The following is a 22921-nucleotide window of genomic DNA, read 5'->3' on the forward strand; positions in this document are numbered from 1 at the left end:
GCAAAACCCCAAACAAAACTAAAACGAAACAAAACAAAAACCAAACCAATCCAACAACAAAAACAAAAAAATACTAGGTGACAAGGACACACCCTTCCTTCCTTCAGGGGAGCCAGAGTTCTTGGTTGGGCTGCTTCGGGGTCAGGGGTCAGAGGTCAGGGCTTTGTCCTGGCTTCTGGCTCCTCTGGGCCCAGGTGGGTAAGCCTGGTGTCCCTGCTCCATGGCGAGGCTGGGTGTACCTAGATGTACAGCGGGGTCTCCTGGCCTGTGAGGAGCCTGAACATAGCTGCAGGCATGGTCTTCATGTGAATCTGTAAACAGAGAGGGGAGGCTGAGCCAGCTGCCATGCCCAGTCTCTGAGAGGCTCTGAGAGTGGGCAGGCTGGGGTGGAGGGGTGGACTCCCCTCTGATACTGCGTTTCATACTCTTTCCTCTCAAGCTGACACCAAAAGAATGAGACATTAGATTTCTGACAGTGACTGGACACAGCCGCCCCTCCCCCCCCCACCCCCCCGGACTTCAAGAAGCACACTTCCCAAAGGGGAACACACTGACTCTGGATGACACAAGAATGTGGGGCCAGGAAAGAGCTGAAGAGACAAGGTGTCCCTCAGTTAATAAATGGCTCTCAACAGCCCAATTACCATTGCTGGCTCTCTCTACATGGGCTGGGTATACCATGGGCTAACCATGGGATTGCTTCTTGGGTGGTGGTATAACACTGAGCCTCTGGAAACAAACAGCGGGGAGCCTTGATTTCACCTTTCCCACTCCCCATAACGGGGCTGTGCTCCTGGGCTCCGGTTGTACTGTGCCCTAGAAGAAGCTGCCCGGGTCTCAGCTGCCTCCAGGTCTGTTCTGGCCCAGACTGTACTCTGTGGAGCTCATACAGGTGAAATGTGTAGATGTTTGCTTCGTTCATACTTTAGCTGCTCCACAAGCCTAGGACAGCCTTTCCCTCAGAAGCGTCATTCTCAGTTAAAACCTATCCCTCCCACAACCCACGAGGGCATCTCAGAACAGTGACTCACTCTCCAGAAGTGCTTAGGGGTTGGTGGAAAATGCAGGCAGACATTTTAGTCACCCAGCTGGGTGGGCGCAGCCTCGGCCCACAGGCTGAAGGGAGTCTGCCACTCTTCCTCTCTTTGCTGTTTCTTTAGTTAGCAATTCATCTCAGGCCTGAGGTAGTGGAATAATTTCTTGGGATCCCTGGCCCACTCCTCCACAGGATTGATTTCTTTAGGTGTGAGACTGATTACTCCCATGAGGGCAGTCATTTCTGAATGTCTACTTAGGAAAATTGGATTTCTCCTTTCTTAGAAGCCATTAGTTAGAAGCAGCCAATGGCTCCCTCCTGTCCCCTCCTTGAAAGTCAGCCATGACTACTGCCAGTCCTAGGAATGCACCTCTTACCCCCCAAACCCTGCCCTGGTATGTCAAAAGATGCTGACTTTGTCAACGTGGTCTCAAGAGAGGTGATTTAAGGAATGTGAACCAGGATCCCCTGAGGAAATAGTAACTCGCACACCCTTCCATGCCCACAGGAAACAGGAGCCCTGACCATCGCCCTGCATGTGCACCAGGTGGCCACCAGAGGGAGTCTGGCTGCCCTGCACGGACCACAGCAGAATCCCAGGAAAAGATCTGCTGGTATGCAACTCCCCCAGTGCCTCTCCAGCTCAGCCTCCCTATCTGTGCCAGCACTCACACTTTCCCAGAGACCACCCCGACACAGTTCCCACTCCCACACTCAGACCCACACCCGCATACTCATGGGAATTTGGACTGCCATGCACACACTCACACTCAGATGTATACATCATGAACATACACACCCCCTGCAAATTTCTAAATGCATCTCCACATATACACTCATGCACGTGTGCATACACACACATACACACACACACATACACAGACCACACACTTTCATACCACCACCCTCACCCATACTGGGTAAGTCTCCTCTCTGTGTACTGCGGCATCACCCAAGCTAGCCTCCTTCACACTTTGTGCTATGATGCTCACCTGTGAGATCCTTGTGGTCAGCTATACCCCTCCATGGGGACCCCACGCTATTCTCTTGCTAGCATGCAAATGACCCAAGAAGGGCTGAACTAGAGGTTGGTTGCAAACTAGTGAACCAGGAAAAGAAAAGCAGCCTGACCCTGGGCATAGAGAAGCACTGATAACATATCAGCCATGAGCTGACCAGAACCTCCTGGCATAGGGAGCTGTTCAGAAATGGTGCTGGGAGCTGTGCCCGGAGCCTCTGCCCTGAGATACCAGAGCGTCTGAGAGCACCACCTCCCATTGCGCTCACCCTATTCACGGACATTGTGAGATGGAGGCCACAGTCTGCTGCTCAGCTGACATCCAGGGTCCACTGGACAGTAGCTGGCTCACATGTCAAAGTGGGGCACACCCATGAGCCATCATGTGGAGGTGAGCCCAAGGTCCCATGTGCTCAGGCTGTTCTGAAATGGGCTGCTTTCCATCAGAAGGACCAGTGGCTTTTCCAAACACATCACATGGCTCCCAGGGTTAGCTAGGCAGAGAAAACAGGAGCCCAAACACCCCTGGACTTCAGGGGCAGACCAGCAGTCTTACCTCTCCCACTGAGTTAGACAGAGCCTGGACTATCTTCTCATGGGCTGTGGCTACCACACTCTGTCCGTTGATCTCGATGATACGGTGGCCGACTCGGACACCACCTCGCTCTGCAATACCCCCTCTCATGAGGCTGCAGATCTACGGGGACAGGTGAAGTCAGCATATACATTCCCACACACCCTGAAGACATTCCACCATGTCCCACGGATGAGGAAAGAGAAACGACTGTTGTAGAAGACCCCAGCAATCCCAGCATTTCAGTCCCTGACTCGTGGGCAAGGACAACTGAATGAGAATGCGGTTTTAAGAAGAGCCAGCACCACTGTGTGAGTGTCAGATCTACAAGGTAGAGCAGAAAGCTTCTTCCTGGGGCTGCCTACAGTGAGCATCTCTCCACCAGCCACGCCCTGGTGGTCTTCCTAAGGAAGATGGTCCATACCTCCCTTACCCACCTCATAGAGATTGACATGATAAACTCTTAAGGCACATATGGAGTTTAGAAAAGTGACACTGAGCCAGAAAGCTGTATCCATTCACTCACAGAAATCACTGAAAACCAAGACATTAGAGAGGCCAGGGAGAGGAGGGGGGAATGTTATGCACAGGGAAGAAAGGCATTGGGCCTCATGCATCCTAGGAAGCATGGCTGTTAGTTAGCCAGGTTAAAAGGGAACAGCCTGGAGAAGCCATCGACAGAAGCTACAGTCAGACCTAGGGGCCTCTCATCACCCTATTCCCACCCTCAGACTCCTTGACCTGCATGAGTGAGCTTCCAGGAACCCCTCTGCTCTCCACCCAGGCATCCGGGGACAGTCCTCCTATACCTCCTGTCCTGGCTATTCTTGTCAACTTGTCAGATCATAAGCTGTCAGCTACTCTAACAATTACATATGTTTGTGCATACTAATTAGAATATATAACTATATATAATGATATATATATTTATATATGTAATTATATAATTACATATATATTATAAATACACACACATATATACATATATATAATCAGTTCTGTTTCTCTAGAGAACCCAGCCTAATACATCTCCCCAGTGTTGCTCCAGTACCCAGCCTGGGTCACACCTCACTGACTGGGTCTGAAGTCAGGAAGGCTGGTCCAGAGGTATCAATACTCCCCTGCCAAGTTGGAGAGTCCAGGCGGGCTGACCCAGGACCCCTGGTGCCTCCGGGCCTACATCTCCTATGAAAGCTTCTGTTGACATTGACGGGACTCTATAGGTACTAATATCTCATGGTTTTATGACACTTTACACGTCTTCAGACTTAAGGGTAGGAAACGATGACACAGGGTCCAGCACCCTAAAGATCAGATGCCCTTAGAAGACATGGGTGTGGGTGGTGGGCAGAGCCAGGCAGGAAAGCCGTGGCTGTATTCCTCATTTACAGATGATCTCGCCTCAGTGACAACTCTCCTTGGGACCCTGGGCTGAGCCCCAAGCGCCACTCAGAAATGTGCATACTGTTTGGTAATGGCTCACTGTGTATCAGAGCACTAGGTTTAGGGGTTCCTCATCCAACCTCATCCACCTCCACAGTCCACCCTCATCTTCCTCATAGCCCACATAACGAAAGCTTAAGTCTATTGCCAGACGCTCTGGTAGTCCCGTGCCTCTTGTAACCATTTCTTTGGTGAGTTTTGCTTACTTCCCATAGCAGGGGAGTGGGGAGCCTGATGAGATACCCCTAGGTTGACCCTCTCAGCACTCAAGATCCTTCCCTTCCTTGTCCCTTGGCTGGGACATGAAAGAATACTGATGTCACAGCCCAGGGACACTGCCTGTGTTGGGTCACCAGGACTCACCAGGTGAGCCCAATTATCATTCTAGAGCCCAGACACTAACTGATGAGGATCCAGCAGAGGTGTCAGAGCACAAGGGGGGCAGCTGTGCTTGAAGTCACCACTGCCCAGGAAGCTGGGGCCAGCTCTGTCCCACCAGGGCTCTTCTCACCAGACTGCCTACCTACTACTCTACGTAAGCACTGAATATTGATTTGAGTCTTTCTCCAAAGTGAGGTAAGGATATTTTGTGATAGCTGCAACAGGTTCTTTGAAGATCTTGAGCAACGTGTTGCAGGGTGGTCTGAGGATGCTACTCTGTTTCAATTCCTTGTGGCCACTGGTGTTTGGAAATTAGAGAAAAAGAACAAAGGGGAAAGAAGGCAAGAGTGAAGCTTGTGCCTTAGTAGGGTGTCTGCTGGGAGGTAGACTCAGGCTGTGGATTACAAGGCCCTGGGAATATGAGAGCCGGGAAGGGGAACAGGAGACGCCCGAGGGAGCTGTCACATAGATGGTTGCTGTTGGCCCTCCAAAAGGAGGCCTCCCACCACCACCACCAACTGCCCACCCCCCTTACTGCAGGGGCCTCTGCGTGTTCTAACTGCTCAGTATGCACTCTAGGGAGATTCCAAGCTGAAAAATCCTTGACTTCTTGGGAGATAGCATGGGAAGAGAAAGGGAGAAATCCATATGGAAATGGTCTTAATTAGGTCATCTGGGGCCCATCTGCAAACTAATGCATTCTACTTGGAGTGCGATGAGGCTGCAAATGGAAAAAGCACTTATGCAAAACCAGCTCTGAGGTAGGCAGGCTTCTCCAGGAGACTCAGAGTGCATAAGTGGGGGTGGGGGGCGGAACACTATGCTCCCTGCTCACTATGCTCAGTCGGGGAGGCCGGCTGGTCAGCCACCGGTGGAGGTGATGGAAGTACCTAAGGCCTTACAGGCCTCTGAAATCTTAAGTCCTAGATAGAAACACATTAGTACTCCTGTACCATGTGTCCTCAAATCTGTGATACCCCAATAGCCACTCACAGCCTAAGCAGGGCCTTCATGATGTTTGGGAGTCAGTGGCAGGCATGGCTGGGTGCCTCGTGGATATCCCAGAGTTTCAGTCTTACTTGACTGGGTCCTTGTCATCACCTCTAACTCAGACCCTGAGTGAGGTCCAGTCTTTACCTTATAAAACCCGCTCCTACATGCCCATGACCTTGGGAGACTAACAACAATTTGTACTCAAATTTATACGTTACTTCCACCATCTCCAAACTCTTCAGAGCCAGGCTTCTGAACTCTGCAGCCCCAACTCCAACACCCACACCTCAGTGTCCTCAACCGGCTCCCCCTCCATCCCACAGGCCTCCTCTGGGAGGAGTGTTGCAGGCCCTTCAGACCTCCAGTCCCCATCTCCGACGCCAGCCCCTACCGACATACACACCTTTCCTTCTGCTCTATCCTCTGAGGAAGGGGCTCATGTCCCACCCGGCTTGCTACAGGGTCTTTCTTCTCTCCCTCCTAATCTTAATTTAGTCCCCACAAGCTCAACCCAGTCCCTTCCCCCTACTGCTTATTAGCACCTGTCCCTCTCCAGCTCCACTGTGTACCTTGCAGGCTATGTGACCTACACAAAAAGCAACCCAAACCCCAGTTCTGAGACCCCACAGGAAACAGTGAAGACCATTCTCTCATTGGTGGTTGTCTTTCTAGAATACCTCCCTAGTGCTTTTCTTCGTGGCTGTTGGAGAGCACCCACATCACCCTCTCTTCCTTACAAACTCTGCCTCTCTCTGTAGTACTCAGAGCTGGTTTAAGCAAACAGGGCTATGGCCCCTTCTATACTTAATCAGTGATAGTAGTGTGTCCCTTCAGGACCTGTGCAGGGGAGAAACCAAGGAGCCCCAGTTCATGCTGGCTAAACAGGTCAGACAAGGTAGTGCTCAGCGGAAGAACTTATGCTTAGGATAAGCCAAGCAAGTAGATGCTTGGCCCAGCATCCCTTCCTCAAGAACGGCCTCCTGTGTCCTTAATGCCTGCTGCAGAGCCTGGCACAGAGCAGATAGTTTACACATGTCTGCTGGATAGATGAATAAATGTCCTGAATGAATGAAACAATGAATAGATAAAGTTTCGTTTGTTGAGCACAGTGCGTATGATGCCAGCATGTGGCTGGCTGTCCAGGCTACAATGGCTAGCAAGCCTTGCCATGCCCCCTTGCAAGTAAGCACTCAATGAGAATAATCCTGGCAGGGAGGGGAATGGTCTGGGTTTAAAGGATCTCACCCACACCCTGGCCCTCCCTGTCTGCCTTGGCCAAGATGCCTCATCCAGATCTGTTGGGCCTGGATGTCGGCCTGGAGAGCTCTCAGTAGGCAGAGTAGCACCCCAGCCTTCGGTGCCCAGTCCCCACACATGGAGTGGGTAGCCCAGGTGGGGAGTGTGGGGGTGGACTCACTATTCCATTCTGCACGCTGAAGCCCAGCTGGTACTTGAGGTCTGGACGTTTGATGAGGACTGTTGTGACTGGGGGACAGCTGACGATGTTGAGCTTCACCTGTGTTTGGTTCTTCAGGCCCTGCAGAACAGGGAGGCAAGTCACTAGCCTAGTTTTCTCTGGGAGAGCATTAAGAAAAGCTGAGGGAAAGAATGCCAGGATCATACTCGGGGTCCTGGGAGGGGCTGTCACCAGGCTGTATACAAAAAAAAAAAAAAAGCCTTTCTCACTGTCTAACCAAAGGCACTCCTCTTGCGAGATGGACTCCCAAGAGAAACATTACTGCTCAATGAGACCCTGAGGAGTTGCTGGGGGCTCGGGAGCTGCATCAGGACAGGCTAGCGAGGAACCAAGAGGAACTACAGGCTCTCGAGCAGACAGGTCCTTTCCAGTACCCCAGGCCAGAGTGGCTTGGCCTTTCATGGCCATAATTTAAACTTACCCAAAGATGGACATACATATAGGACTCCCAGGAAACAGCACAGCCAAAGCTAAGCTGGGCCTGTATGTATCTGTCCTATTGGACAGAGGTTTCTCTTCTTTAGCCTCTAAAGCCCCTTTATATAACATTCTAGTCTTTGGAAAAAAACCTTATGTTGAAAGAATACTGGGCTTAACCCAGTTGCATGACTACAAAGGGTGGGGAAGACAGGGCAGCTAAGCAGGGCGTGTAGTGCTGCCAACTAATACCAGTACCAACTGCCTTGAGTCTTGAACCGGGTATGAAGACCTGACCCCACCTACTTGTGTTCCCTTTGCCTCAAAACCTCCCAAAGCCCCAAGCTCACAGGCCAGGTAGTCAGAAAGAAATCCAGCCTCCCAGTACCCTGTCCACATAACACAGCCCAGTGCTTAGGCTGCCATGACTAAGCATCTAGAAGTGCCTCCTATAGGGTAACCTCGGAATATCCCAGGCACAGCAGACTGAGTCATTTCTTTACTTACATAGGTCCTCAGCATCTTGCCTGGAGTGAGAGGACATCTCCTTCTTCCCATGCTGGGGAAGCTTGGATCTTTCTCTGACCAGGTATGTGCTAGTCTTAGGATCAGCTGACTGTCATGGACACTGGGAAAGTCTCTCTGGGCTTTAGTGTCAAATGAGGGCTATGGACCCACCTTGATGATGCCCTGGCAGGTAGCAAGGGGCAGTCCCACCAGGCTGGTGCCGTTGATGGACATGATCTGGTCTCCAATGCTCAGTTTCCCTGAGCGAGCTGCTGGGCCACCGTTCATCATGTTCGCCAGGATCACAGTGGGCAGGATGGAGCCCCAGCCTGATTCCACGACCACCACACCCAGAATCTCACCCTTGTGCTTCTCCAGCTGCAGCTGCAGGAGAAGGGACAGTATGAAAGGGTCCACTTGTGGCCAAGCACGTGGAAAGACTGGATAGGGTTTGGGTCTCATGGCTCCTGTTCTGCTCTCGGGCAGGGGCCAGTTTACCTCAGCTAGGAGAAAGGTTTGGGCCTGAGAGGAGGACCCTTCCTCTGGATGCACTCACTCACCCTGCTCTGACTTCCAACGGTATCCAGGACTCAGGAGCATTCTGGGAAATGAGAAGTACAGAGTCCCTCCTCCTGCCAAGCTCAGCACGGATCCCAGGATACAAGCATAGCTCCAAGGCCCCGGAGCTCTCCCACCCACCAAATCTATGAACCTCCCTAGAGCCTAGTCCATAGTCTTGCCTTTACTCTCATCTTGAAAGTCCTATATTTGTCTTTGCTTTAATAAAAAGCTACTTGCCATACATCCAAGAAGCCAGCATCAGGCATGCACTGAACAAGGATCCAAGGCTAATTTATTCACTCACTCCTCTAACAGACACAGAAAAGCATTCGTTCATTAATTCCCCCAAGAGCACACTCATTCATTCCAAAGCTCCAGGAAAAGCTTCTGGGATCTGCTAGGGCCTCTGCAACCAGCAATTTCAGAACTTCCCTGCCAACGCACCCGAGCTCCCTATTTTAAAGATGCCTCCCACGAGCTTCTCAGAAATATCTCCTAGTGCTAAGCCCAGTGGATGGAGACAATAGCATTAAGAGGCTCATTTTCAGGATTATTAAGACTGACGGAAATCTTTGTCTCTGTAGCAAAGATCTCATCTCATGTCTAAGTGCATATCTCCAAGGCAGGAACAAGACGCCCCCAGGGTCCCTTGTGCTGGACACAATGGTGTGAGGATGGAAGCCTTGCACTCATCCTTGCCTGGTGAGATGAGATGGGGCAAGCACTGAGATACCCCCCACATCCAAGCTACTTTGCCCATCTCTGAGGGGTTCATTTTGGAGAGCAGGGTCAAACAGAGAAAGTTTTGGAGGCCCCAGTCGATGTGGCTTACCTCCTTGCAGTTCTCTGAGTTTGAGAAGTGGATAAGGTCGTCATTATACATCTCCTGGGTATTTATGATGTCACTGTACTCTTTCTGGCTCAGGTCTTCAGGGTTGATGCCATTGGCCCTCAGGAACTCCTGGTAGGCCACACTGAAGGCCTGCCCAATTGACTGGGCTATCAGCTGGGCCTGTGGGAAGGTAGAAAGGCGTGCTAGACCAAGCACAGACATGCAGGCTCTACTAGGGGCCCATAAGCCTTCAAAAGAGTCCTCGTTTGAAGGAGTGACTCTGAGCTCTAGGATGGTGAAAGCTGTCTGCCACTCACACCCTGCCTCGGGGCCACCATGATGAGCCTCTCTGCTGTCCCTGCTACTTCATGTCCAGACACTGGGACAATGTAAGGTTTTTGTAAAATCACAGAAAATGGCGAAATGGAAGTATCTGCTAAATACTAGACTTTATTGCTTTAATTAGAAATTGTAGTATATTTTTATTTTACCTATTTTATTCTAAAAACAAAAATAGAGCTGAGGTCCCACCCCCAATCCCAGAAGTGTCACATACATGGTTAGCTGTCTATTCTGTCTCTCCAGAATTACCAAACCCAAATAGATGGAGACTGGTGTGTGTACCACATTGGTATGGTATGGAAGAGCGTGCCAAGTTGAGGGTCACGAGAGGCATGGACCTGTGACCCACAGCAGACTGCATGTCACTGGGGACATCTCTGCTTCCTGTGCCAGCAGAAAGAAGCCTATGAAGGCCTGGACACCAATGGACAGGGCAGGGCCTTCCTGCCTTCAGTGTAAGTGGGACAGTGGGAGACAAGCTCTATGGTGGACATCTCCCGAACCACACCAAGCATGCTTGGAGCTGTGCAGCCTTAGGAAGGCATGGAACTTTTCAGAACATCTCAATGCATAGCAAAACCAACATCCCCCTCCCCCACCCTAACCCCCTTGCTGTGTGAGCACCACCCAGTCCAAGTCCCCCCTATGTCCCTCCTCCTCGACACCTGCCATTGAGGGGCCTCTGCAGGGTAACCCTGAAAAACCTTGGTTCGGTATGATCTGAGAACAGAGAGGCTGGCTTCAATTCTTTTCTCCCCCCTGTACAATATGTGATTTAAGTGCTTCCCAATGAATAAGCGCATCTAAAATCAAGCTGGACTGGATCACATCCCAGATCCACTGCTTTAAATATGGACTGATTCTAAGCTGAACTGCCTGCGCAAATCAGGCCCTGAACATCCCAGAGAAGGATGCCACAATGTTCTTGTTGTTCCCACATCTGCATGTTAGCCAAAGGTGGATGTGGTGGCCAATCAACCACTAGGTGGCGCTGCTGGCTCAGCTAAGGAAAGGAACTGCTGCATTTGAGGGTCTTGGTGGTAAACAGGCAAAGAGGGGACTGTGAAAACCACAAGGGAGGGAAGGGCTTAGAAAAGGGTCTAATCTTAGAGATTGGAAGAACTATCCTGTCTAACCGACATCTCAGTGCCCCAGCCGCTAAACCCTTATGTCTCCACCTGGGAAGGACAGAACTACTGTATCAGACGTCTTTGCCATGAAAGCTCCAGACTGGGTTCTTCCAAGCCCAGTTTCCATCCTCCAACCTACTCTTCTTGCTGTATATATTATGCCTCCTCTTCCTACCCCTATGGAAATGCCTGGAAGACTTAAGTCAGCTACACACATTAGAACGATCACCCTCTTCAAAAACAATCCATGGAGCTATGAAGTTTGCACTTTTTACTGTCCCTTGCTTTCTACTTTTGTCTCCACCTGCCCTTGCTGTCCCCACCTCCCCTTGCTGTCCCCACCTCCCCTGCTGCCTTCCACCCTAACCCTTGCCCTTGTGTCCTTGTTTCCGTCCTGCTGGGACAGAAGCCAACTCAAAGGGCTCACTAACTGAGGCACGACTCCAGCCCATCTGACAGGGATTCCTTGCTTGTTCCAGCTCACAGTCAGGCCTGTGGGCTCAGGCTGCTAAAGACCACAGATAACCTGAGGGGTAGGTGCAGGGGCCTTGGTGCCTGGTGGCCTCCTGCAGGTGGGCTCAAGGTCCTAGAGCAGCCGGGAGGAGACCGTGCCTAGCATTACTCTCCCTGGCTCTGTCACCTCCATGGCAACATCTACTCTTGCTTTATCCCCAGTGCACTGAGTTCTACCTTAGGGAGGGCTACCCAGGACTCAGCAGGACAGGGCTACCGTCATGTCCTCTCTCTGAGCAGCTGCTCCAGCGTGGCTGACATTGATGGAGCAGTTTCCCCTCACTTCCTCATGCCTATGTAACTTGGGTTCTACCCTCACTATGCCCCAAAGATGTCTGCCCTGGGCTCCTCATATTCTGTGCTCCTCCACGATCTGCACATGTGCCTTGCTTGCTGTTTCCTGCTTGCTCTCCTCATCACTTGACATCTACCACATCTCTAAGCCATCCCCAAACTCCCAACCACACAAGCATGCCTGTCCACCTGTCCACAGATCTCCGTGTAAAGGTGGGAAGTGGAGGACCGTACACGGACTGGCAGGTCCGTACAGAAATACTGGTCTGCGTTATAAAACACTCCTTGCTCCAAAGCACTTTCCATCGGTGCCTTAGAAAACAAGATGGCAGTCCTCACTGTTTTGAACCTTGTTTTCAGATAAGGATTCTATACCGGGTTTCAATCATGAAAAGTATCCTACACTGATGCTTGGGAGTCCTCCTGTGGCCAGGCATGCCTTAGCCCCTTGGGTGATTGCTGATCCCACAATATTGCCACCATTGACAAAAGCTTGGGGCGGCCTCGTCACGGAAGGAATAGGTCAACAGAGAAACGATAACAGCCCAACTGCAGTCTTTCAGGAAGGCTTGAGGAAGGTCAGCCTTCAAGGACCTCAATCAAGACCCCACCCCACCCCAAGGTCACCTCTAGTTCTGTTTCTGTTACTAAAAACAAATATTTATCCTTCCCTCCCTCCTTCCCTCCCTCCCTCTTTCCTTCCTTCCTTCCATCCATCCTCTTCCTTCTTTTGGCAGTTCTGGCTGGCAGACATGATCCCACTGCCTCAGCTTCTGAGGACCTAGGATTACAGCCTTCTATACCCCTAGGATCTCTTACTGGATCCATGGTATTTACAATTTCAACAACAACAACAACAAAGTCGTAACTTGTTACATAGTAACAATGTTACATGGTGCAAAATGACACAGCAAAGGCAGAGCCTACCCAGCCTTGGAGCAGGTGCATCTTTCTGTGCAACCTTGGCATGCAAGGTGCATCTTAATAACAGAAAACTTAGGCAAAGATGAACTTCATTTAAGGGGTGAGAGGCTATATAGAACTACTTCTTTGGGTGAGAGGCTATATAGAACTACTTCTTTGGTAAGACAGTTGTTATGCATTTAACAGCTCTGGAAGCACCTCTCTACTAAGGGAAATAAAACAGTTCACTCTATTCAGAGGGGCAAGTGTGAGGTGGGGCACTCGTTCCACTCCTAGGTTGCCCCTTGGGTGGACTCTGGAGCCGAGTGGCTTGCTGGCTATTGGGAGAAGGGCCGGCTTCCTTCACCCATGTCCTAGCCTGTACTTACATCCTCTGACTCAAACACGTGGCAAATCATCTTGTACTGCTTCTTCCCCTCCTGGGCCCCAGGCGTGGTCTCGATGCAGTCCTGAGAGGCTGACCTGGGCATGCGGCGCCTAGCCATCAGAACCACGATGTTCCCGATGTCTGCAATGTAGGAGATGGTGCGCAGGGCATGGTCCATCATGGTTTCCTGGGAGGAGGAGAGGCCCACGTCAGGGAACACGGAGAGTATTCGCCACTCATGATCAGTCTGCTCTGGATGGTTGTAACCTTGACCTTACTGCCATTTGGGGCCAGTTGACTCTATTGTGGAAAGCAGGGCTATCCCACACACTCAAAGATGGTAGCCATCTCTGACCTTTACCCACCAGGATGCCAAAACCAGAAATATCTCTGAGGGTTATTGCCAAATGTCTTGGAGGGGATGGAATTTAAATGGCCCTTGCTGAGAATCACAGCTCTAGTAAACACAGTGTTTCATGACAATGCTGGATCCTGGACAGTGTGACCTGTGAGACATGGGATGGGGCTCTCCATCCTCGGAGAAGGAGCCGGCCTGTGCCAAAGCCCAGCCACATCCCAGTAACATGTAATGCTCTCCCACAGGCTGGCTCGATGCCCTCCCAGCTTTCCTGCGTGGAGGCCAATGATGAGTTTGTCACAAGTCAGGAGATGAGGTAGCAAGCCAGCCTGCGGTCCTCAGTGAGTCTCCATAGTGGTCCCTCTCCAGGCCCATAACTCTTGATGCCTTTTGTCCACTTGATGGGACTCTCCTTGGGCATCTTGCCCATGACCCCTTCCTAACAAGGCTACACACAAAGGCTCTGAAAACCTAATCAGTTGGTCTTTTGTACCTTTGTTCCCCTGTCACAAAGGGAAAGCTGGTGTTTCTGAGTCTCTGACCTCGGGAGCTCTTTTTCTTCTGCACAGAATCTATTTCATGTGGTATGCAATGCATGCATCTGTCTAGGCCAGTGGTTCTCAACCTTCCTAATGCTGTGACCCTGTAATGCAGCTCCCCATGTTGTGGTGACCCCCAACCTTAAAATCATTTTTGCTTTCACTTAATAACTGTAATGTTGCCACTGATATGAATCATAACGTAAATCAGATATGTAGTATATCTGATATGTGACCCCTGTGAAAGGGTCATTCGACTCCCAAAGGGGTTAGGACCCACAGGTATATTCTGGGTCATGGTTGAGCAGGTGTCTAGAATCCCGAGACTCTTCATGAGTACTGGCAGGAGATCAGCGCCCCCCAGAATCCATTGTCCTGAAAAGCAGTCATGTCTTCATCAAATTATATTGTTCGGTCACATAGGCCAGACTATAGGCCTCAGGCCCTAGGGATTTCCATACTAATGAAGGCCAGAGGGCAGAGCAAGTTAAGCATTCCTCCCCAGATCACCTCCCAATCCCCCCTTTCTCCCTCCCTATACAACTTGGGACTAGCCTGAGTTCTGGGGGGTATGCCTAGATCCATCCACCACCCGCCAAGACAATAAACATTTCTGGAACCAAGGACTTCCTGGTGTCATTGGGGCCTGCTGCTGCCAATGCCTCCAGGCCTCTGGAACCATAGGGTTCCTCCCGAATGTGAGACCCGCCACAGAGTGGAAGCCCCTCGGGGGCCCACCACTGTGGCGGCCTCTAAATTTTCCCCACACTTATATATCTATATTTATTTATTTTTATTTATTTAAATATAATACATACACACACATATACATATGTGTGTGTATGTGTGTGTGTGGGTGGGTGGGTGGGCTAGATGGTCCCAAGAGAGGCCTGTCTACACAGCCCACCCTCAGCTCGCACATGGAAAGTACATTTCAGAGCTGCCACCCGCACTGCCTGCCAAGCAGGATCCCCACTGTCCAACATGTTTGTGTCGACAGCAGGGCCTAACTAAGTGGGACACTGCCACTCTTCCTGGGACCCCAGTCTTGTTACATGCCAGGAAGAGGGTCCTAATGTGACCAATCTCCCAGACAGGACCCTGGATGCGGAGATACCTCCTTGGCAGATAGACGTCACATGGCAGTGGCACTCACTGCTGCAGAAAATGACAAGTCCCTGGGAACAGACTAGGCAAACACAGCAGGATTCTCCTGCAGTTCGCCCAGATACCCTTCCCTTTGTAGACTGCTGCAGCTGGATCGGAAATGTCCCCAAAGGGCCACACCTGTGGCAGAACCTTGAGGAGGCAAGGTCACTGGAAACTCATCCTAGAGGGTATTAGAACTCAGGGCACAGGTTCCCCTCCCTTCTCTTGGAAGCCACTAGGAAATAAGTAGCTCCCTCTCCTGTGTATTCCCACTGTGATGGCTGCTGCACCATCTGTGTGAGCAGTAGGATCGGTAAGTAGGCTGTAGATCAGCCTTCCTAACCCTGCGACCCTTTTAATATTGTTCTCCTCAAGTTGGGGTGACCCCCACCCTCCAACCATAAAATCATCTCATTGCTACTTCACAACTGTGATTTTTCTACTGTTAAGAATCGTAGTGTAAAATATCTGATACGGGACCCAAGGGGTCACGACCTACAGGTGGAGAAGCACTGCTGTAGACTCTCACCACCCAAACGGTGAGCCAAACAAACCTTTCCTTGTTGAAGCTGATTGGCTCAGGCATTCCTCCCCATCCTATCCCCTGGGAACGAAGAGTTAATTAAGTGGCTGAAACGCAGTGATGCTGGGAACCAGGGTTCATACTGCAAGACAAAGGGGAGTGTGGGGAATAGGGGGGCGAGCTCTACAACCCCAATAGAGCCTCGAATATGGTGAACTCGCGGCTTTTCACAGCATCGCAGTCCAGCTCTGAGAACTGCCAGGGCTCCGTAGCAATGACATGAGGTAACAGGAAGCAGGGCCACAGCCAGTTCCTTGTTTCTCTATGTCATTGTCTACTAAAACAAACTATAGGTCCCTGAGAAAGATGTCTGGATCACGTCTGAGGAAGGTAAAGTACAAAGTTATTGACAAATATCTTATGGTCTCAGAATGTAAAAAACATTGAGGGAGGCCGCTGACCTAACACCAAGAGTGTTACGTAACTCTCTAGCGTCTAGCAGGAAAGTGAGCAGGGGAGACGGGGAGTACCGTTTCATAGGAGAATGCCGGTCAGCAATAGAAAGCGTGGTATCATTTTAAGTCACCATTTTGTACTTTCCACATTGCAAGAAATGTTGGCAAGACCATCAGCTTCAGGATAATAGGGATCTGGGCGAGTCTATCGCAGTGGTTCTCAACCCTTATTAAAGGATCGTATGCAACATCAAGAAGGTTGAGAACCAGTCTCAGTGGTCTAGCATGTCACCTCCTGATTCCCTGACAGTGACAGATAAACGAAAGTGCACATACCCTGAGCATAGACACACACTCCTCTTGGGGAGAACTCTTCTGTAGCCAGATGGTTGCTCTCCTAAGGTCCCAGGTGTAGGAGTTGGCTACCATGACTCTGTCTTTCTTACCTGTGTGTCAGCGTTTAAGACTTTGATCCTCTGGGTAGAAATGAAGAGATCTACTTCTGTCAGTGTCTGAGCATCGCCCTCAGAATTCTAAGAAAGAACAATACGTGTGGTTACAACCCAAAGGTCCACCACAGTTCACTACCTGACACTCAGTGACCTGAGGTGACATACAAGGAAACACTGATCCAAAGTGGAATAGCCACAGGAAGCCTGCATGCTTGGTGAGGGATCCCCTCTAAAGTGTGAGTTCTCAAGGCCCAGACCACAGAGAGAAGAAGAAGTTTGCCATGAAGGTATCTCCTTGGCAGCAAGCATGGTCCCTGGCTAATTCTTGCTAGATTCAGTGACTGTCACCACACTCCAGGTACATTGTTGAGGTTGGAGACTCTAAGACGTGTTCTCAAAGAGGTTTGACTCAGGCCTAGCCCTTCGTTTTTGCTTAAATGTTTACAATCACATGAATGTCATGGTCAGGCCTTCCAAAAAACCATGAGAGATGGAGGACAGGACCAGGAAGGAGCGTCAAGGGACAGTGACATGCAGGTAGGGGGAAGCTGCCACACCTTGTTTGTAGCCATCACTGGAAACAGCTGCATCTGTCAGTCTGTCAGCTGTGTTTCAGCCTCCTGCTCTGGAGGCCAAGTAGATACTCAAGGCCTGCCCCTAAGCACGGCAGCATCTAATTGGTTTTCACACCTGTGAGAATCCCAGTTACCTCACAGTAGCACTGTGAAAGAATCGGCCCCACCTCCCACCCCCATAGGACCTGCTGGAGTAAATAATTCAGTGCAGTCACTAAGGAGCCCAAGGTGGTATCCTCCATGACAACATAGCAGAAAGTGGGATTTAATTACTCAGAAGACAAATTTCCAATTGAAACTCTCCCTGCAGAATTCTAATGCGAAGAGAGGCCCTGTATTTCAGTGACTATATACATTTTAGTTCTGTTTTAAAGATCTTTGGAGCAGTCTGTCTACTACAAGGAAATGCTACTTTGAAATAATTAGGGGAAAAAAACCTTCTAGACAATCCAGTTGAAGAAAAAGATCTTCAGGAATTTGAAGGGCTTTTTCCTCTGTTTGAAAAAAAAACAAACAACAAAACAAAACAAAACAAAACAAAACCCTGGCTTGTATTTGATGTCAATGGAATCCCAAGCATCACAGTTTTAAGTTAATTGTTTAGGGTAGCATACAACGTAAATGGGTTTCATTATTCCACCATGACATCTCCAAACATAGGTGGCACTATACCTTATATGTTATGCTATGGGTTTATGGCTCAAAAGTAGGAAAAGCCAGAAGTAAATTAAAACAATGTTATAGGTTGGCTGAGTTCAGTGAAGGAACTTGAGTGAAGAAACTCCTGTGGACTAGACTTGAACGGTGGGTAGACAGATGGAGGAGAAACTGGCAAAGGGATGGGGTTGATAATCTAGGACCTGCAAAGGGATGGGGTTGGTTATCTGTGACCTGCCCTGGCAAAAGATGAAGAGAAGCAAAATCCTACGAAAGGATACCAGAGATCAGGATGGGCCATGGCTCAGCCAGCACAGTGTTCCCCACTATTTGTAGCCAGATCATAAAAGGGGCCCTGCACAATGACCTCCAGGTGCTGCCCAGAAAGAAGTCCTCTTGAGCAAACAAGCTGGCTGCTAATGGCCGTTTGGAAAAGAGCTGCCCTGTATCTCGCTCCATCCGAGCCTGTATCTCTATAGGCTTTCTGGGCCTACAGATCCAGAAGTAGGATAAGAACCTCATCAATCCATAAGGACCCCAAGGCTCTCACTTTCCCCAGTTCTGGGCAGCACAAAGGAGGACAGGAGACAGCAAGCAAGCAAGCAGGCACTCTACTGCAGGGACGCACATCCCAACCGCAGGCCTGCAATCTTGCTTTGCCAAGAGACTCTTAACATCCAGCCTGCCTGGGCAGAGGGAGAGGAGTGAGTTCATTTCACACACCCCCTCCCAAATTCAGCATTCTCCTAATGAGAAAGTAAAGCCTATGAGCTCTGTGGTATTGTGAATTCCCACCAGAAGCCACCATGCATAGAACAAGGCATGCAAGCACCAACCCACCGATGCACACATGCACATGCCTACACACACACACACACACACACACACACACACACACACACAGAGGCACACAAGCACCACTGTCTCCGGCCCACATAGGTCCTACACACCGCTTTTTTCTTGATCTTAGCAGCCTTCTGCATCCTCTGAGTAGCATAGAAGAGAAAAGAAAAATCAGGAAGGAAGCTGAGGTGAGGTTTATTTCAGCCTTGTGCTTAATAGGAAGAACTCAAACTCTGCAAGTCCCCTGCAGGGACCGATGGACTGTCACCACCGCTGTGCTGAGAACACACAGGAAAGAGAACCCATTCATGCACACCAGCCCCAGTGGTATAAATGATTATACCAGAGGATGGGATCAAGTACCAGGGAACAGACAGGGCTGGATCAGGAGCCATAAGGCCCAGAGTCTTCGTCAAGGGTCAGGGGCCAGCTAGACTCAGCCCTGGCACTCCCTGCTTTGCCTTCTCCTCATCAGCACAGATGGTCTTGTCTCATGGTGCCCTCTGTTCCCATCCAAGGTTAGTGTGTGGTGGGAGTGAGATGGGGGGGTTCACATTGTTCCTCATTTCCACAGGCTGGTATTATATGCAGGCTTTACTTTATCCAGGATGGAGGATATCGCCACGTTCCCTCCCCCAGTGTTAATGTGGTCTCATATTCCCCCTGCCTATCATCACCTGCTGGAAAAAAAACCACACAGGCCAAAAAGCCTACTGAGCTTTGAGTGTGTCAGTGTTCCTCGAGACTATGCATTTGAGTGACATTTGATGGATTCTTCCCTGCTTCCCGGAGCACTTCAGTGCTAAAAATACACTGTTGGGACAGGATTTAAGTCTCCATACAAAGATGCTTAGAGACGGGACTGCTTCAGAGCTATCAGCTATCTTTGAAAAATCAGTTCCCAGAGACTGAGTGGACCATGCTTAAGGAGCCAGTGACAACTGTGTCCAGCTGAGTATTTGCCAGCCAGGCTATAGGCCTCTTTTGAGATGCTGGGCCATGCCTGCTTTCTGTGTTGGACTGAGCACCTGTATCCCACTGTACTCCTCCCATTTCAGAGCTCCTCCCAGAGGCCCACCCAAGTAACCCTCAGGGCCCAGAAGTACCCCACCTTGACCCTGCTGACAGCTTCTTGAGCCTGCATCATTCGGATGTTTTTGGAGGGGTTGCGCTCGGAGAGCAGCTGGGTGGAGCCCAGGTAGTTCGCTGCAAAGATGATGCCATCGATGAGGTCTTCTGGCTCACAGGGCCCTGGAACTGAGGAGGTGCAGAGTGAGGACCTTCCTGAAAGAGGACCACCAGGAACCAGGGACTTACATACCCAGCACAAGGTACAGGGCAACCAGTGGAGGGTTGAGCTCTGCAGTGGGTCTGCTGCTCAGGGGAAGCCAGTACAAGTCACATAACTGACACATGGCTAGATCACTCTGCATGGATGGGGTGATGAGGGGTACTCCGGGACCCCCCAATGACTGTTTCTCAAGAGAGCTCAGCCTCCGGGGTGACACACCTGCGGTGGGAATGCTTCCCAAACACAGCAGCACGTTACACACTCTCACAGAGTCCACACTCTCACTGTGCAGCGAGACTCCTGCTAGCCTGCAGCTTCTCATCCCACCCAACCCAGGCCCCAGCCAGGCAACACCATCCTGGCTCTGTCTGCTATTGCTAGACCGTGACAGCGCCGCAGAAGCGCTACTGATGGAGTGCTCCATCTCTGCTGTTCAGTGCAAGGGTCACGGGCACGCATGCTCTGTGCACTTCAATGGAAGACTGACACCGTTCCCGAAGACGCTGCTGTCACTCTGTATCTGGGGTCCACACCTGTAGACTTCAGATCATGCATTATGCCGTGAGATCTGAGATGGTTGTAGCCACACTGGGCAAGTGCAGACTTTTCCCTTGTGGTTACTCCCTAAAACACACAGTGTGACTTTTGTTCACACGACATTTCCACTGGAGGGAGGAATGACTGCAATTTTAATAAACTAAAACATTAGAATCCACATGGTGGTGCATGTCTTTAATCCCAGCGCTAAGGAGGCAGTGGCTCTCTCCATGGGTTCAAGGCCAACCTGGTCTATTGACCGAGTGTGAGAACAGTCAAGGCTACACAGAGAAAACCTTTCTTGAAAAAACAAACAAACAAAAAAAAAACAAAAAAACAAAAATAAGCCAAGTCAGTGGCCCATGGTTCCTAGGCATTGTAGCTCTAGTGAGGGGGCATATGGTGACCATTTCAGGGCTTGTCCTGCCTGTTGGAAGGATTGAGTTCTGTGTTTGAGATGCAAAGGCTCCCATGGGCAATAGAGAAATGAATGGGCAGGACGGAGGTGTACGTGATAAGATCAGGCTTTATGGATTCGAACAGGCAATCCAGCAACAGCACACAGAGGCCTGGCAAACAACTGCATCACAGGTTTCTCCTCCCAATGCCCCTGTCACCTTGCTGATGGTCAGTGCAGCTGCATCCTCTGTCGCTGGGGTGGCAGCTTTGCTGTCACACTTCTTCAAGTCACCCATTCTAGTCTCTAGCTCAGTGATGGCTTGGGTCAAAAAGACCAATCCAGCGGAATCCCTCTGGTGGATGACAGTCCATCGTGGACTCTCATGAAGCCTCACTCACCTAGAACTCTGTCATAAATCATCAGACTCCTATCCCGCAGTGCTGGCCACACACACTGCACACATGCACACGACAATAGGGCAGCTGCTGGGGGCCGGGTTGGGGGGCACACACTGTGGCTCTGGACCTCACACACTGGCCCCATGCTCTTCCTGTGAGTAGAGATGTGAGCGTCCAGCAATGAGTAGCTCTTGGCTCTGGGTGGGGAGGAATAGCTTCTGTCAAAGGCACCTTCAGCCATTAAAGCAACCAAGTGTCTGTGAGTGTCTTAGTTCAAACTCAGATGAGAGGAGAAGATGGCTGACACCATGAAGAGGGGATGGCTGGCACCCTGGGAAGGCAAGTCTGGCATCTGATGTGATTCTCTCTCCCTCTCGATCCTCTCTCCCACCCCTCTCTCTCACACACACACACACACCATGACCACAAATACCACAAGGCCATGGCGGGGGTGGGGGCTTGTTTGGAAAGAAAGGTTTTAGGAGGAGGAGGGGTGAGATAGGGTAACCAGGTATAAAAATGACCAAAGTTAATAATATGTATATATCACATGATCAAATAATAAAAAGGAGGAATCGAGACTTTGGCTCACAGGCCTGTGGCCCCTGAGCCTCCGACCTTGCTCTGAGCGTACAGCTGAGACTCAGGGGATGAATCCAGGACCCTGCTCAGCATCTGAGCGGGCCAAGAGAATTCAGTATGACCCAGGATTGGGACTGGCATGCTCAAACTACAGGTCGCCAAAGTAGAGGACAGCAGAATCAGGAGACTCTTCCCCAGTTGGGAATTTTCCAGGTCAAGCACTTCCTGAAGGACATAGACCCACACTAGCTTTCTCACAAAAGATCTCCCACACCCTGCCTCCAAGGACAAGACAGCCTCACTGACCCTGGAGCTCCCCATGGCCAGGGTCTAAGTAGGCTCTTTCTATGATCAAAGGCACTGTAGACCTGGGTCTGAAGCTGGCTGGTAGCAGCTACGGCCTTTGTACAGGTAGACCAGCCAGGTCATTCTGAGGCCATCCAACACAAAGGACAGGAACTATCAACACAGAGGATTCCACTCTGACCTCTGGGGCTTCAGGCTGAAGGACATCAGTTTTTTCATCATCAGCTTCATTTTCTCCAGTGAACACAGGTCAGAGATGTCTACCCACCAAGGTGAATCTCACAGGCCTGCATCCCCCAAGCGGGGCCCAATACAATAATAAATCTCTCTCTCCCCTCTCCAACCTCTGTATAAGTGTATGTGAGTGTGTGTGTGTGTGTGTGTGTGTGTGTGTGTGTGTGTGTGTAAAGAGAAGATGAGTGTTTGGCAAATCTGCTGCTGACTGCCTCTGGCATCACCAAGACCAATAGAAACTATGCCACAGATATGGGGAAGGACCCTCTTACCCTTAAAGGGAATGGCCCAGACCCAGTCCCCTTATGGGGCCGAGGATTGATATGCCTGTTTGATACCTCAGAAGGCACAGCTAACTGGCTACCAAAAAGATTAATGAAATAAATAGATACCCCCCACAAAGCCAGGCCCAACCATAAATAAGATGAATAACAATTTACATCCAGGGAAGAGAAATCTCCCTGAGAATTCCCTTCTTTTTCCTTTCCAGGAAAAAATGAATCACCCGTGATGTTTGCTGTTAGAAGTTCTAATCCAGATGCTGGCCTCCGAACTTATACTACTCAGACCTTTGAAGGGCCATTGACAAGAATATCAAACAGTTAGAGATTGACATCACTAATCTGAAGAAATCCCTCGTTTCACTGTCTGAAGAGACCTCCAAACATCACAAAGATCCTTATTGGACTTGACTTACTCTTTTACAAAGAAAAGGCTGTGTACGGCTCTCAACTGTGTACAGCCCTTAAAGAAGAATATTGCCTTTATATAGACAAGACAGGGAGGGTTAAAGAGAGCATGAAATAGATCAGA

The 22921-nt window shown here is 50.2% G+C and overlaps 1 protein-coding gene across 1 annotated transcript in view; it reads right to left on the reverse strand.

Annotated features, from left to right (window-relative positions):
• The window catches only part of Apba2 (amyloid beta precursor protein binding family A member 2), a 182296-nt gene continuing 159375 nt past the window's right edge, over positions 1 to 22921 (reverse strand). Inside the window, exons 6-14 of the mRNA XM_028776671.1 lie at positions 19472 to 19617; positions 18468 to 18503; positions 16280 to 16366; positions 12811 to 12996; positions 9240 to 9419; positions 8018 to 8230; positions 6863 to 6982; positions 2611 to 2751; positions 1 to 311 (exon numbers count right to left, since the gene is read on the reverse strand). Of these exons, the coding sequence (XP_028632504.1) occupies positions 240 to 311; positions 2611 to 2751; positions 6863 to 6982; positions 8018 to 8230; positions 9240 to 9419; positions 12811 to 12996; positions 16280 to 16366; positions 18468 to 18503; positions 19472 to 19617 (1181 nt within the window). The 3' untranslated portion in view covers positions 1 to 239. The remainder of the gene's footprint in view (positions 312 to 2610; positions 2752 to 6862; positions 6983 to 8017; positions 8231 to 9239; positions 9420 to 12810; positions 12997 to 16279; positions 16367 to 18467; positions 18504 to 19471; positions 19618 to 22921) is intronic.

The sequence above is a fragment of the Grammomys surdaster genome, unplaced genomic scaffold (assembly GCF_004785775.1).
Source record: "Grammomys surdaster isolate TR1022 unplaced genomic scaffold, NIH_TR_1.0 271, whole genome shotgun sequence".
Taxonomy (NCBI): domain Eukaryota; kingdom Metazoa; phylum Chordata; class Mammalia; order Rodentia; family Muridae; genus Grammomys; species Grammomys surdaster.